This window comes from Mustelus asterias, chromosome 18, assembly GCF_964213995.1.
Source record: "Mustelus asterias chromosome 18, sMusAst1.hap1.1, whole genome shotgun sequence".
Classification (NCBI taxonomy): Eukaryota; Metazoa; Chordata; class Chondrichthyes; order Carcharhiniformes; family Triakidae; genus Mustelus; species Mustelus asterias.
In genome coordinates, this window is record NC_135818.1 from 51,915,386 (window position 1) to 51,929,282 (window position 13,897).

A 13,897-nucleotide genomic window follows, 5' to 3' on the forward strand; every position below is an offset into this window, starting at 1 on the left:
CACCCCCCCCTCCTCTTCCATCCCCCACCCCCTGATTGCTCTCTCTTCCCCACCCCCTCCCTCTCTCACTTTGTCCTCTCCTTGCCAACTTGGTCAAATCCTCTTTCACTGAGCGGAGTTTCTGGAGTGGGGCAGCCGCCAGTAGTCTCAAATTGTGGTTGGAGAAGCTGCTGGATCTGTGGGAGGGAACAGGATGTGAGTTGCAAACCGCATTTTGTGAAGAAAACAAACCCTCTTCTGGCACCGAATCGTGAAAACGGGACAGGGTGACAAACAGTTGGTGTAATAATCACATACCTAAAATCTGATTCTGTATTTCGGGAAGTATGTTTATGTATAGTATCAATGCTATCTGCTGTGAGAAGCTAGACAAAATATATGGAAACAGCAATTATTTCAGCAAGTCTTTACCCAGAAGTGGGAAAAAACAATTTAACCGCTTGTCAAGGCAACTGTCAGCCCAGAACTGGAGACCAGTTGAAAACATTTGATGCCGGTTGCCGGCAACTGATGTTTCCCGCAACAAGAAACGGGTCTGTTAACTGTTACCGATCGGAAAGAGCCATCACCGCCCCTGTAAAACAATTATCACATTTTTTTTCCTTATCGCGGTTGAGTCCACCTTATGAAAGGTAAATTAGCGAACCCCACCCCTATAGTTTAGCCCTTGTGCATCAGCAGGATGATATATACAATCATGAAAAACCAGTGAAGAAACTGAATGTTGCTGTAAGTTTAAAACTTTTATTGGTAAAACGCAATGAAATTACAAATGAAAGAATTCGTAAACAGATTTCAGAGTCACTCCGGGATCTCAATCCCACCTAAAAATTGCATCTAAGTATAATCAGGAACAGATCATAGGAAAAACTCATATTTTGATAGATTATTTGTTAAAGTTCAGATACCTGTGACTTGGCACTGGACAGGTTTAACGCTGCAGTCTACTGTCCTTTTGACCTGCTTTTACAAGCACTTGTGGCCACAATTCAGGCAATCCTGTGAAAATCATTTAAGATTAATTACTTGCCACTACTTGGTTTACAGGTCGCCAGCTGTGCCTCTCCAAGACATGGAAGCATTTGGGTTTGACTCTGCTTCAATGTTGTCGGTGCCACTGGCACTCTTGCTGCAATGGTGAAAAATCATTATGGCCATTCTGGGAGGCCCTTGGATCAACACAAGTTTACACATATGTCCCATTTGATGCTGTTTTAAACACAGAATAAATAAGTTACCTGATTCAGTGCCATAATTTCATTCTGTAGCTTTACGTTTTGAGCCTCCAGCAGCTCCACCCTCTGGCGCAGGAATGCTCTCTCTTCTCAGCCTCCTGAGGTCTTCTTATCCCTTTTTCAAAGCTGCGATTGTTTGCGGGGAGGGGAGTGTTATGTATGTTGGGAACGTAGCCCCTTTAAGGAGTGATGTGACCCTGGGTGTCTGGAGGGACCGCCCGCCCCAGGAGGGCAGTAGGAGCTGGGAGTATGGAGCAAATGAGGCCTGCAAATAAATACCTATGTTCTCAACGTCTGTCTGTGGAGTCAGTTCTTGGAAAACACCTCAATAACCAAATACACAACACGGAGGGCCTCAGGCACCACCTAGCAGCTGCATGGCTTGAACAGGAGGGAGAATTGCGCTAAATAGGATGGAGTCAGGGTGCTACACAATCTGCATGGACTCATGGAAACTTGAGTTGTGTTAAACAAACCCAGTTATTGATGCTATTGTGCTGTGTTAATTGAATTCAAGGTGGAGGTGGCCAAACTCTGCTGGAGATAAATAAGGGACATTTTGTTGGGTGTCTGGGAATGGAAGACATGGATGACCAGGGGATTAGGCCTTTGGGGAACCAGATGGACCCCACCCACACCCCTGGGCCCTTCGGACACCCTGCAACTCCAGTCCTGCCGGACACTACCCCATTGGGCCTTCCATTCACCCTCGCTCCCAGGCCTGCCAGACATCCTGCATCCCCAGGTGTAAATGACACGCCCAACACCCCTGGTCCTGCTGGACCATCGAGGATTGGGAAAAAGTCAATGCAACCTACTACATCACACAAGTACCGAATAAAATTCAATTACAAGCACATGGGAAAATGTATACAAACTCTGCCCACAATATTGGGGAATACTAGTGTGATCGGAGATGTGTAACACACAGATTTAAGGAGGCCATATGGAGAATAACAGTGTCTGCACTTCAGCCTGTTCTCAGTTAAGTCAACTGGTATGCTGGAATGCTGTTATGGCATGCTGGAATCTTTGAATGGCATCAAGATAGATAGGGTCTGGATGGGACGTACCCCAGGTTACTGTGGGAGGCGAGGGAAGAGATTGCAGAGCCTCTGGCGATGATCTTTGCGTCGTCGATGGAGACGGGAGAGGTGCCGGAGGATTGCGGATGTGGTTCCTATTTTCAAGAAGGGGAATAGGGATAGCCCAGGTAATTACTGACCGGTGAGTCTAACTTCAGTGGTTGGTAAACTGATGGGGAAGATCCTGAGGGACAGGATATATGAGCATTTAGAGAGGTTTAGTATGCTCAAGAATACTCAGCATGGCTTTGTCAAGGGCAGATCGTGCCTTACGAGCCTGGTGGAGTTCTTCGAAAATGTGACTAAACACATTGACGAAGGGAAGGCGGTAGATGTGGTTTATATGGATTTTAGCAAGGCGTCCGATAAGGTCCCCCATGCAAGGCTTCTGGAAAAAGTGAAAGGGCATGGGATCCAAGGGGCTGCTGCCCGGTGGATCCAGAACTGGCTTTCCCAAAGGAGGCAGAGAGTGGGTATAGATGGGTCTTTTTCTAAATGGAGGTCGGTCACCAGTGGTGTGCCCCAGGGATCTGTTCTGGGACCCTTGCTGTTTGTCATTTTCATAAATGACCTGGATGAGGAAGCGGAGGGATGGGTTGGTAAGTTTGCCAACGACACGAAGGTTGGTGGGGTTGTGGATAGTCTGGAGGGATGTCAGAAGTTACAGAGGGACATAGATAGGATGCAAGACTGGGCGGACAAGTGGCAGATGACTTCAACCCAGATAAATGCGTCGTGGTCCATTTTGGTAGGTCAAATGGGATGAAGGAGTACAATATAAAGGGAAAGACTCTTAGTACTGTAGAGGATCAGAAGGACCTTGGGGTCCGGGTCCATAGGACTCTAAAATCGGCCCCACAGGTGGAGGAGGTGGCTAAGAAGGCATATGGTGTGCTGGCCTTTATCAATCGAGGGATTGAGTTTAGGAGTCCGGGGATAATGATGCAGCTATATAAGACCCTCGTCAGACCCCACTTGGAGTACTGTGCTCAGTTCTGGTCGCCTCACTAGGAAGGATGTGGAAAAGATTGAAAGGGTGCAGAGGAGATTTACAAGGATGTTGCCTGGATTGAGTGGTATGCCTTATGAGGATAGGCTGAGGAAGCTCGGTCTTTTCTCCTTGGAGAGACGAAGGATGAGAGGAGACCTAATAGAGATGTATAAGATGTTGAGAGGCATAGATCGGGTGGACTCTCAGAGGCTTTTTCCCAGGATGAAATGTCTGCTACGAGAGGACACAGGTTTAGGGTGCTGGGGGGTAGGTACAGGGGAGATGTTAGGGGTAAGTTTTTCACACACAGGGTGGTGGGCGAGTGGAATCGGCTGCCATCAGAGGTGGTGGAGGCGAACTCAATAGGGTCTTTTAAGAGACTCCTGGATGAGTACATGGAGCTTAATAGGATGGAGGGTTATAGGTAGGTCTAGAAGATAGGGATGTGTTCGGCACAACTTGTGGGCCGAAGGGCCTGTTTGTGCTGCAGTTTTTCTATGTTTCTAACTATTCCCAGTAAATCACAATTAGCCACAGCCAAAATCATTGTCACAACTAACTTCCGATTGGATTTCCCAGTTGTTTCAGTTGCTGTCAGTGCATACCGATTATTCTGATTAGAGACCGGTTAGATAAAATTGCAGTGTTTGACTGGTTTCAACTGATTTCCCTTCCTTCCTATAATGGTATTACACTCATTGACTCCCTCACCATCAGCATTCTGGGGGAGAAGTGGGGGGTCTCCACCGACCAAATGTTTGACTGGAACAGCCATATAACTACTGTGAATACAAGAGCAAATCAAAGATTGGTTTTCTGTGATGGGTAACTCACCAAAAAGTCTTTCCACCATCTAGAGGTACAAGTGAGAAGTGTGATGGAATATGTTGCACTTGCCTGGATAAGTGCATCTCTATCACACCCTATAAGCTTGACACCATCCAGGACAAATCAGCCTGGTTGATTGACACACATTCCAGACGTTAAACACCCATTTCCCTCATCACCAGTTTACAGTGGGTGTCTTGTGTACTATCTACAAGATGTGCTGCATCAACTCGCAAAAGCCTTTTCGACAGCATTTTACATACTCATGCTCTACTGCCTAGAATAATGGCACACGGAAACATTATGAACTACAAGTTCTCCAAATTACACAACATCTCGACTTGGAAATGTTTCACTGTTCCTTATCCTCGTACCCCCTCCCCTTTCAAATAGCACGGTGTACCTACACCCCACGGACTGCAGTGATTCAAAAAGGTGTCTCACCACCACCACCCTCTCAAGGGCAGTGATGGATTGGCAATAAGTGCTGGCCTTACCAGGGATGCTCAAGATCCTACAAACAAAACAAAATACGAAGACCACAGTACTAGATTGGGAATAAAAGTTTTGAGGATGGAGCTAAGGTTAGTAAAGAACAAAAACAACAGTGGATGATATTTAAAAGTTTTGTTTTCACTAATAAAAAAGAACAAATTAACCAAAAATGAGGACCGTTGAGGAAAACGGAGTTTTAATAAAATAATATTTGTATAAACAGTAAAGGAGTGGGCGGATAAGAAGGAATCCGATATATTAGGAAAGACATAAAAAGACAATCAGCAAGGCAAAGGGGAAATATGAAATTACAATACTAAAGAAAATTTAAGAACGTAAAGCAGTCCTTCACATTAAGTTGCAAAAGGAGAATTAACATAGGTTTGGGCTACTAATGGATAAGCAGGATAAGCTCACAGGAAATGATACTGAAATGGCAGGGGGAGCCAGGAGATAATTCAATTTTCACTGAAGATATTAATGAAGAAATGGCAATAGCCAAAAGGATAATATAGCAATTAAAATAGAAAGGAGATACCAGCCAACACATCACATAAAATACTGCAGATTCTGGAAAATTGAAATTAATAACATAAAATGCTGGAACTACTCAACGGGTCTGCCAGCATCGGTGGAGAGGAACAAAGTAAACGGTTCAAGATTCTGTTCCATTCTTCCAGCTTCTTTGCATCCATTATGATGACCTTGAACCCAGAAGCCGGGCAGTCAAGAAAATTTGTAATTTCTTTGGAATCTGTAATTGGTTTTAAGAATGAAAATTACCTTTTAAGCATTTGCAACAATTATAAATGGATCAATTGTAATTTTGTGAATAATAAGAAATACTGGTCAATGTGATCCCTTGATATGAAAGCATCATTAACTGGAAGGAAGTTAATACACGAAAGCCACGAGGTTAGACTCAAGAGCTGGAGAAAGATGGCAATCAGCACACAGAACAAAGAACAATACAGCACAGGAACAGGCCCTTTGGCCCTCCAAGCCTGCGCCGCTCCCTGGTCCAAACTAGACCATTCTTTTGTATCCCTCCATTCCCACTCCGTTCATGGGGCTATCTCGATAAGTCTTAAACGTTCCCAGTGTGTCCGCCTCCACCACCTTGCCCGGCAGCGCATTCCAGGCCCCCACCATCCTCTGTGTAAAATACGTCCTTCTGATATCCGTGTTAAACCTTCCCCCCCCCCCCCCCCCCTCACCTTGAACTTATGACCCCTCGTGAACATAACCACCGACCTGGGAAAAAGCTTCCCACCGTTCACCCTATCTATGCCTTTCATAATTTTATACACCTCTATTAGGTCACCCCTCATCCTCCGTCTTTCCAGTGAGAACAACCCCAGTTTACCCAATCTCTCCTCATAACTAAGCCCTTCCATACCAGGCAACATCCTGGTAAACCTCCTCTGCACTTTCTCTAACGCCTCCACGTCCTTCTGGTAGTGTGGCGACCAGAACTGGGCGCAGTATTCCAAATGCGGCCGAACCAACGTTCTATACAACTGCAACATCAGACCCCAACTTTTATACTCTATGCCCCGTCCTATAAAGGCAAGCATGCCATATGCCTTATTCACTACCTTCTCCACCTGTGACGTCACCTTCAAGGATCTGTGGACTTGCACACCCAGGTCCCTCTGCGTATCTACACCCTTTATGGTTCTGCCATTTATCGTATAGCTCCCCCTATGTTAGTTCTACCAAAATGCATCACTTCGCATTTATCAGGATTGAACTCCATCTGCCATTTCTTTGCCCAAATTTCCAGCCTATCTATATCCTTCTGTAGCCTCTGACAATGTTCCTCTCTATCTGCAAGTCCAGCCATTTTCGTGTCGTCCGCAAACTTACTGATCACCCCAGTTACACCTTCCAGATCGTTTATATAAATCACAAACAGCAGAGGTCCCAATACAGAGCCCTGTGGAACACCACTAGTCACAGGCATCCAGCCGGAAAAGACCCTTCCACTACCACCCTCTTGTTGTCTTCTGTGACCAAGCCAGTTCACCCATCGAGCCACCTCCCCCTTTATCCCATGAGATCCAACCTTTTGCACCAACCTACCATGAGGGACTTTGTCAAACGCTTTACTAAAGTCCATATAGACGACATCCACGGCCCTACCCTCGTCAACCATTCTAGTCACTTCTTCAAAAAACTCCACCAGGTTAGTGAGGCATGACCTCCCTCTCACAAAACCATGCTGACTATCGTAAATGAGTTTATTCCTTTCTAAATGCGCATATATCCTATCTCTAAGAATCTTCTCCAACAACTTCCCTACCACGGACGTCAAGCTCACCGGCCTATAATTTCCCGGGTTATCCTTCCTACCCTTCTTAAATAACAGGACCACATTAGCTATCCTCCAATCCTCTGGGACCTCATCTGTGTCCAGTGACGAGACAAAGATTTGCATCAGAGGCCCAGCAATTTCATCTCTCGTCTCCCTGAGCAGCCTTGGATAGATTCCATCAGGCCCTGGGGATTTGTCAGTCTTTATATTCCCTAAAAAACCTAACACTTCCTCCCTTGTAATGGAGATTTTCTATAACGGGTCAATACTCCCCTCCGAGACACTCCCAGTCAACATATCCCTCACCTTTGTGAATACTGATGGAAAGTATTCATTTAGGATCTCCCCTACTTCTTTGGGCTCTAAGCATAATTCCCCGCTTTTGTCCCTGAGAGGTCCGATTTTTTCCCTGACAACCCTTTTGTTCCTAACGTCTGAATAAAATGTCTTGGGATTCTTCTTAATCCTGTCTGCCAAGGACATTTCGTGATCCCTTTTTGCCCTTCTAATTCCTCAAAGAACAAAGAACAATACAGCACAGGAACAGGCCCTTCGGCCCTCCAAGCCCGCGCCGCTCCCTGGTCCAAACTATCGTTTGAGTTCTTTCCTACTTTCTTTGTATTCCTCCAGAGCTCCCTCCGTTTTTAGCTGCCTGGACCTAACGTACGCCTCTCTTTTCTTTTTGACCAATCCCTCAATTTCCCTGGTTATCCACGGTTCTTGAATCCTACCCTTCCTATCCTTTTTTACAGGCATATGCCTATCCTGCAGCCCTAACAACTGTTCCTTAAAAGACTTCCACATGCCAGATGTGGATTTACCCTCAAACAGCCTCTCCCAATCAACAGCTGCCAATTTCTGCCTAATCCCACTAAAGTTAGCCTTCCCCCAATCCAACACCTTACCCTTGGGACACCACTCATCCTTTTCCATCATTATCCTAAAGCTAACAGAATTGTGGTCACTATTTGCCACATGTTCCCCATCCGAAACTTTGAAGACCTGACCAGGCTCATTCCCCAGTACTAGGTCCAGTATAGCCCCCTCTCTAGTCGGGCTATCTACATATTGTTCCGAAGAACCTTCCTGTACGCATTTTACAAATGCCTCCCCATTCAGACTCCTAGCCCTACGCGATTTCCAGTCTATACCAGGGAAATTGATGTCTCCCACTACAACAACCCTATTTTTCCTGCATCTATCCTTTATCTCAGATGTAGGAGTTCTCGGAAGCACTGTGCCCATGGGTTACAAAGGTCAAGACTTGGAAGATTGTGCGAATAGCTCAGGAGCACGAGGGAACTGGGTGCTTTTCCAGAAATGAACTGGAATGTATGGATTGAAAAGGACTCGGGAGAGTTACACCATCAGGACTGTCATAACCTGAGGGAGAGAGGGTTTGGAGAAGTGTGCTTTGATGATAATCATGCCTGTGAAATCCTGGGGATGAAAGTTGTTGTCAAATAGGACTCTAACCCTGTTGAATAAAGAACAACATATTGTAGAACTATGTAGCGACATAATGTCATAAAGGAGAGTGCTTGTGGTTGTGTAAGAAGCATCTTTGTTGTATTGACTATTTAAAGTGAAATTTACCTTTTTATTTGAAACATCACATGCTTTTTAATTACTGTTTAATTTATATTGGTTCTGATTCATATTCAAAAGCTACGAAAAGTGACTCTTGTTGGTAATTTCTCCATATGGAGGTCATTTGGTAATTCTGGTTGTTCTGATTTACAGTTTCCCCAGAGGGTTTGTAACACAATCGCATCTGTTCATAGAAACGTATGAAGTAGAGTGGAAGTAGCCCATTTGGCCCCTCGAATCTGCTCCATAGAACAGATTCTTTCCGTGTACCAGTTCTTCAAATTTCTCTTCCTTTTCCAGACTGATTCCTGGGATGGCAGGACTGACGTATGAGGAGAGATTGAGTTGATTAGAATTATATTCTCTGGAGTTCAGAAGAATGAGGGGAGATCTCATAGAAACCTAGAAAATACTAACAGGATTAGACAGGGAAGGTTGGTGAATGCAGGAAGGATGTTCTCGATGGTGGGGGAGTCCAGATCCAGGGGTCATGGTAAACCTTTTAGGACTGAAATGAGAAATTTACTTCTCCAGAGAGTTCTAAGCCTGTGGAAGTTACTACTACAGAAAGCAGTTTTGACCAGAACATTGTATGTTTTCAAGGAGTTGGGGCGAAGGGGATCAAAAGATATGGGGAGAAGACAGGATCAGGCTATTGAGTTGGATGATGTTTCAGGTGTTTCTAATGTGTCAGTGTGGACTCGATAGGCTGAAGGGCCTCTTCTGTATTGTATGGCTCTATGATTCTGTGATCAGGCATGATCATGTTGAATGGCAGAGCAGGCTCGAAGGCCAAATAGCCTACGTCTGCTCCTATTTTCTATGTTTCATGTTCTTCCTTGACTGTGTCCATTTACTTTCAACCCTCTCACCTAGAATCATGATGGGGTTTCTCTTATCATCACCTCCCTTACCACCAGCCTCTTATTTAAAGGACCATCCTCTGTCATTTCTGCCATCCCTACCAAGATTCCGCCAGCAACTCTTCACCTGCTTTCCACTTTCAGCATTCACAGACCCAGCACCCCCTCCCTTTCCAATGGCATTTTTCAATTGAAGCACAGAAAATGCAATTTCTGCCCTTTTACCTCCTTTCTTCTCACTGTCCAAAGTTCCAACTACTACTTCCACATGCAACAGTGATTTACTTGTAATTCATTCAATTTAATATACTATATCTGCTTCTCACAATCTGTCATCTTCTATATAGGGGAGACCAAATCGTGACTGACAATAGTTCAGTCTGCAAGCCTGACCCTGAGTTCCTGTTGCTTACCATTTTAATTCTTCGCCTTGCTCCCACTTTGCTCTTTCTGCTACTGTTCCCCAATGAAGCTCAAAGCAAGCTCTGGGAACAGCACCTCTTCTTTTGACTTGACACTTTACAGCCTTCTGCACTCAACATTGAGTTCAACAATTTTAGATAGTAACCTCTGCACCATTTTATTTGGGTTTTTTTTTGCTTGTTTGGTTTTCTCTTTTTCTTAATCCCCTTGCACCCGGATGGTGGCTATCCTGCCATTCACACCTCAATGACACACTGTTTGTCCCATTGCCATTCCTTTCGGTTTTGTACGATGAAACCTGTTGTAATTCAATTCATCTGGTCCTCCACCCTATGACAGACCTTTTTGTTCTTTCCACTCTTTCCACATTTCTAACTTCCCTCAGTCCTGTCGAAAGTTTGCAGACCTGAACTTTTAACTCTGTTTCTCTCCACAAATGCTGCCAAACGCACTGAGGACTTTCAACATTTTCTGTTCTTTATTTCAGATTTCCAGCAACCACAGCATTTTGTTTTCATATTAGTTGCTAGTTTGTTCTTTTGGCTGCTCATTAATTTTGTTTTTTTTGGCCAGTTGTCTCATTTCTATAACCTTTTGGTTTTCAGAACAGTTTTAATTTAGCCATTGGTGGTTTGGCAAGACTGCCTTTGGAGCTGGAGTGTGAGGGGTAACAGCAAAGAAAACAGCAATGGCAGCTGGGAGGGGAGTAGGAGATTGCACTGAGAAACAATGTGTCAGTTGTTTTTGACCACAAAGGAAATTTTCAGTCCAACTTTATGGATGTTGCTGTCACTTCACTCCAAATATAAAGACCAACACCAAATCTTGAATGAAAGCAAACTTATCCTACAACTCAATCCCACTAGTCCAATACTTCATGGACATAATTAAAAATAACACATTTACCCAGAAGTAGTAACATGTGAAGGTCTTTGACCCAGAAGCAGTAATAGTAATGAAAAGATTGTAATTTAAAATGATTAGGGTGTCGTTAATTGCATTTAAAGATGTTTGAAGAGGACATTTAAAAGTTTGTATCACTTGAAAATAGATCAGTTGTAACTTTTGGATAATAAAAATGAAAAGAATGTTTTAGGATACAAAGTCCATGAGAGTCCATAAAAGTTCATAAAAAGTCCAGTACCAACGGGAAGGAAGTTACATATGGAAGCCGTGAGTCACAAAAGCAAAGCAGACAAGCTGGAGAGTGGAAAGTGATCAATGAGCTGAGTCAGAGTCGGATTCCTGAGCAGTCAAAAGCATGTTGCTGATGTTTCCCTCACTTCCGAGTAATTGAATGCCTTGATTCAGTCACATGGTGCGAAGGTAAAGGTGGTCCTAGTGGATCCTCACTATCACGAGCGATGGAAGCTGAGAGTGAAGACAATCAGGAAAGAAGTGCACCACACAGGGAAGATTGAACAGATAGAAGCCTGCTTACACAGAAGCTGCTGCCTGTGGCAAATCAGCTAAGTCTTTGAAGGAAATTGACTGGAATTCAACTTGGATGAACTGTTTGGCTGAAAATGGTCCCTGCAGATGTAGTAGACTGCCTACAAATCAGCAAGGTTGTCTCTGTTGTATTTTCTAATCCAAATGGTTCATAGCCACTTGTAGTTTTCTTGGTACTTTATGTTTAATTTATGTTGATTCTGATTTATGTTAAAGTAAAAGTTACAAAAAGTAAAATCTTGTTGGTAATTCCTTAATTTGGGGGTTGTTTGGTAAATTTGGTTATTTTAGTTTACGTGCCCCAGACGACCATAACAGTTACACCTCGGAGCCTGCTGTTTATTTACCCTGTTCCTGCAATGTTTCCTCGGGACGTGGAAGGCTGCTTCATTGAAGATGCTTCATATGACAATGGTGGGAACGCTCAAGCAGCTGTCTTTAAGACTTGACCAGAGGTGGTGTGCTACCGAGCCATTCTTGGTGATGGACATTTAAGTCACCACCCAGAGTGCATTTTGTACCCTTGACACCCTCAGGGCACAAACAGTAGTGTGAGATGGAATACTGTCCATCATGGGCGGCATTATGGCACAGTGGTTAGCACTGCTGCATCGCAGCGCAAGGGACCCGGCTGTTTTTCCATGTGGTAGCAAACAACAGGGGTGCACCAAAGAGTGAAAGCTTGGAGTTACGTAAATGGCGAGTTGGGTGAAGCAGGAGGTGTTTGTTTCCCTTCCGTTTTTCTATCCTTTAGGATTGGTCCATGCTCTCTGACAGGGAAAAGAGTCAGCTGTTTGGTAAAAATCTGGTAATGGATAAGTTCTTTCCCTTGGGTTTAAAATAGTGCATAACTTGGTGATTATCTAATAAAATATATAAAAAGGCACCATAAGTAGTTACTTAAGTGATTATTTAAAACATTTTAAGGGTGGCAGGGCAGGTGATGTGTCAAGGCTGCAACATGTGGAAGCTCCTTGATAACATTGTGATCCAGGGCAAACATGTCTACAGAGGATAATCCAAAATGTTAGTTTTGAATACAGTATGTCCTATGAGCAGTTCAGTCATGCAATTTTTAAGTTAACCTTAATTGTAGATTATTTTACAGTAAAATGCATTTCCCCTCCTTTACTTAAAATATTTTACCTCAATTTAATCTTGAACACCTCTATTTAATTATTAATAGATGTTGGACTGGGACTGGCAATGAGGGCAGTACAGAATAGAAATTAGTGGAGAAAGATTGTTCATACTGCAGTCAATTCTCGGAATGAGGACAGATGAAAGACAAGACAGGAGAAGACAAGACAAATAGCTACTGAAAAGTCCAAGCTGTGCCAGCACATTATCACAATGTTTATAGAAAGTTCCATTCTGTACCATGTTCCCATATGAATAAAACCAGAGTTACATGGAACTTCAGTGGCACCAGCTATGTTTTAAAATAAGCTATCATAGGATAGCGAAAATTATTCAAATCTGAGTTCTGGAGTGGAGCTGGTCAAGGGAATGCAGAGGATTATATTTTCCAAATCACAAAAATAACTGGAAGATATCAGTTTGACTAAATTGCGTTAAATAAGTTTACACTTTGCCAGAGCAACAGTTTATTGTTCCCAAGGGAATGTTTATGATTTCCCCTAAGTTCCCAAACTTTACGGATGCCACACCCCAGAGCGTTCACCTGATGGCGTAGGCCTATCAGCATAAGTTTCATATTTTAACACTCTAATGCCCAAACATTGTACAAAATGTATAAAATACAGTATACAATGAATGGAATCCGCCCCCCCCCCCCAAATCAGTTTCCCACTGGAGTAAATGATGGCAGGATCTTGCATTCCTCCTTCCATGGCAGATCACAATTCCCAGCTGAGGATGGTGTACGACTGATTTGCGTCCCATGAATGAGATGCAGTGAAGGCCTGATCGGAATGACGCCTCACTCCCAACCTGTCCAATCGTCCATTTTTGCCATTGGAAAATCATGCTGGTCCAGAACACACCTGAATCAACGTGGTATGCTGGAGTCCAGCCCTGTAACTCAGAGGGCTAAGGAAAAGAGGAGGAAGGCGGTATTAATCGGGGACTCGATGGTGAAGGGGACAGACAGGCGTTTCTGCGGAGGTAGGCGGGATTCTCGCATGGTGGTCTGCCTCCCTGGGGCCGGGATCCAGGATGTCGCTAGTCGCGTCCCGGAAATCCTGAGGTGGGAGGGAGAGGAGCCTGAGGTAGCGGTACATATTGGTACCGCTGATGTGGGTAGGAAGGGAGAAGGGGTCATGAAAAGGGAGTACAGGGAATTAGGGAGACAGCTGAGAAAGAGGAAAGCAAAGGTAGTAATCTCAGGATTACTGCCTGTGCCACGGGAAGGTGAGGGCAGGAATGGAGTGAGGTGGAGGATGAATGTGTGGCTGAGGGACTGGTGCAGGGGGCAGGGATTCAGGTTCCTGGACCATTGGGACCTCTTTAGGGGCAGGGGTGATCTGTATACAAAAAACGGGTGGAACTTGAATCACAGGGGGACCAATATCCTGGCCGGTAGGTTGGCTAAGGCTACTGGGGAGAATTTAAACTAGATAGGTTGGGGGGAGGGGAGCTAGAAGAGTTGACTAGGA

At 44.3% G+C, this 13,897-nt stretch overlaps 1 protein-coding gene across 1 annotated transcript in view; it reads right to left on the bottom strand.

Annotated features, from left to right (window-relative positions):
- The window catches only part of LOC144506757 (prostaglandin E2 receptor EP2 subtype-like), a 40,438-nt gene that overhangs the window by 9,902 nt on the left and 16,639 nt on the right, over window positions 1-13,897 (bottom strand). The window contains 1 exon segment of the mRNA XM_078233113.1: window positions 70-176. Coding sequence (XP_078089239.1) covers window positions 70-176 — 107 coding nt within the window.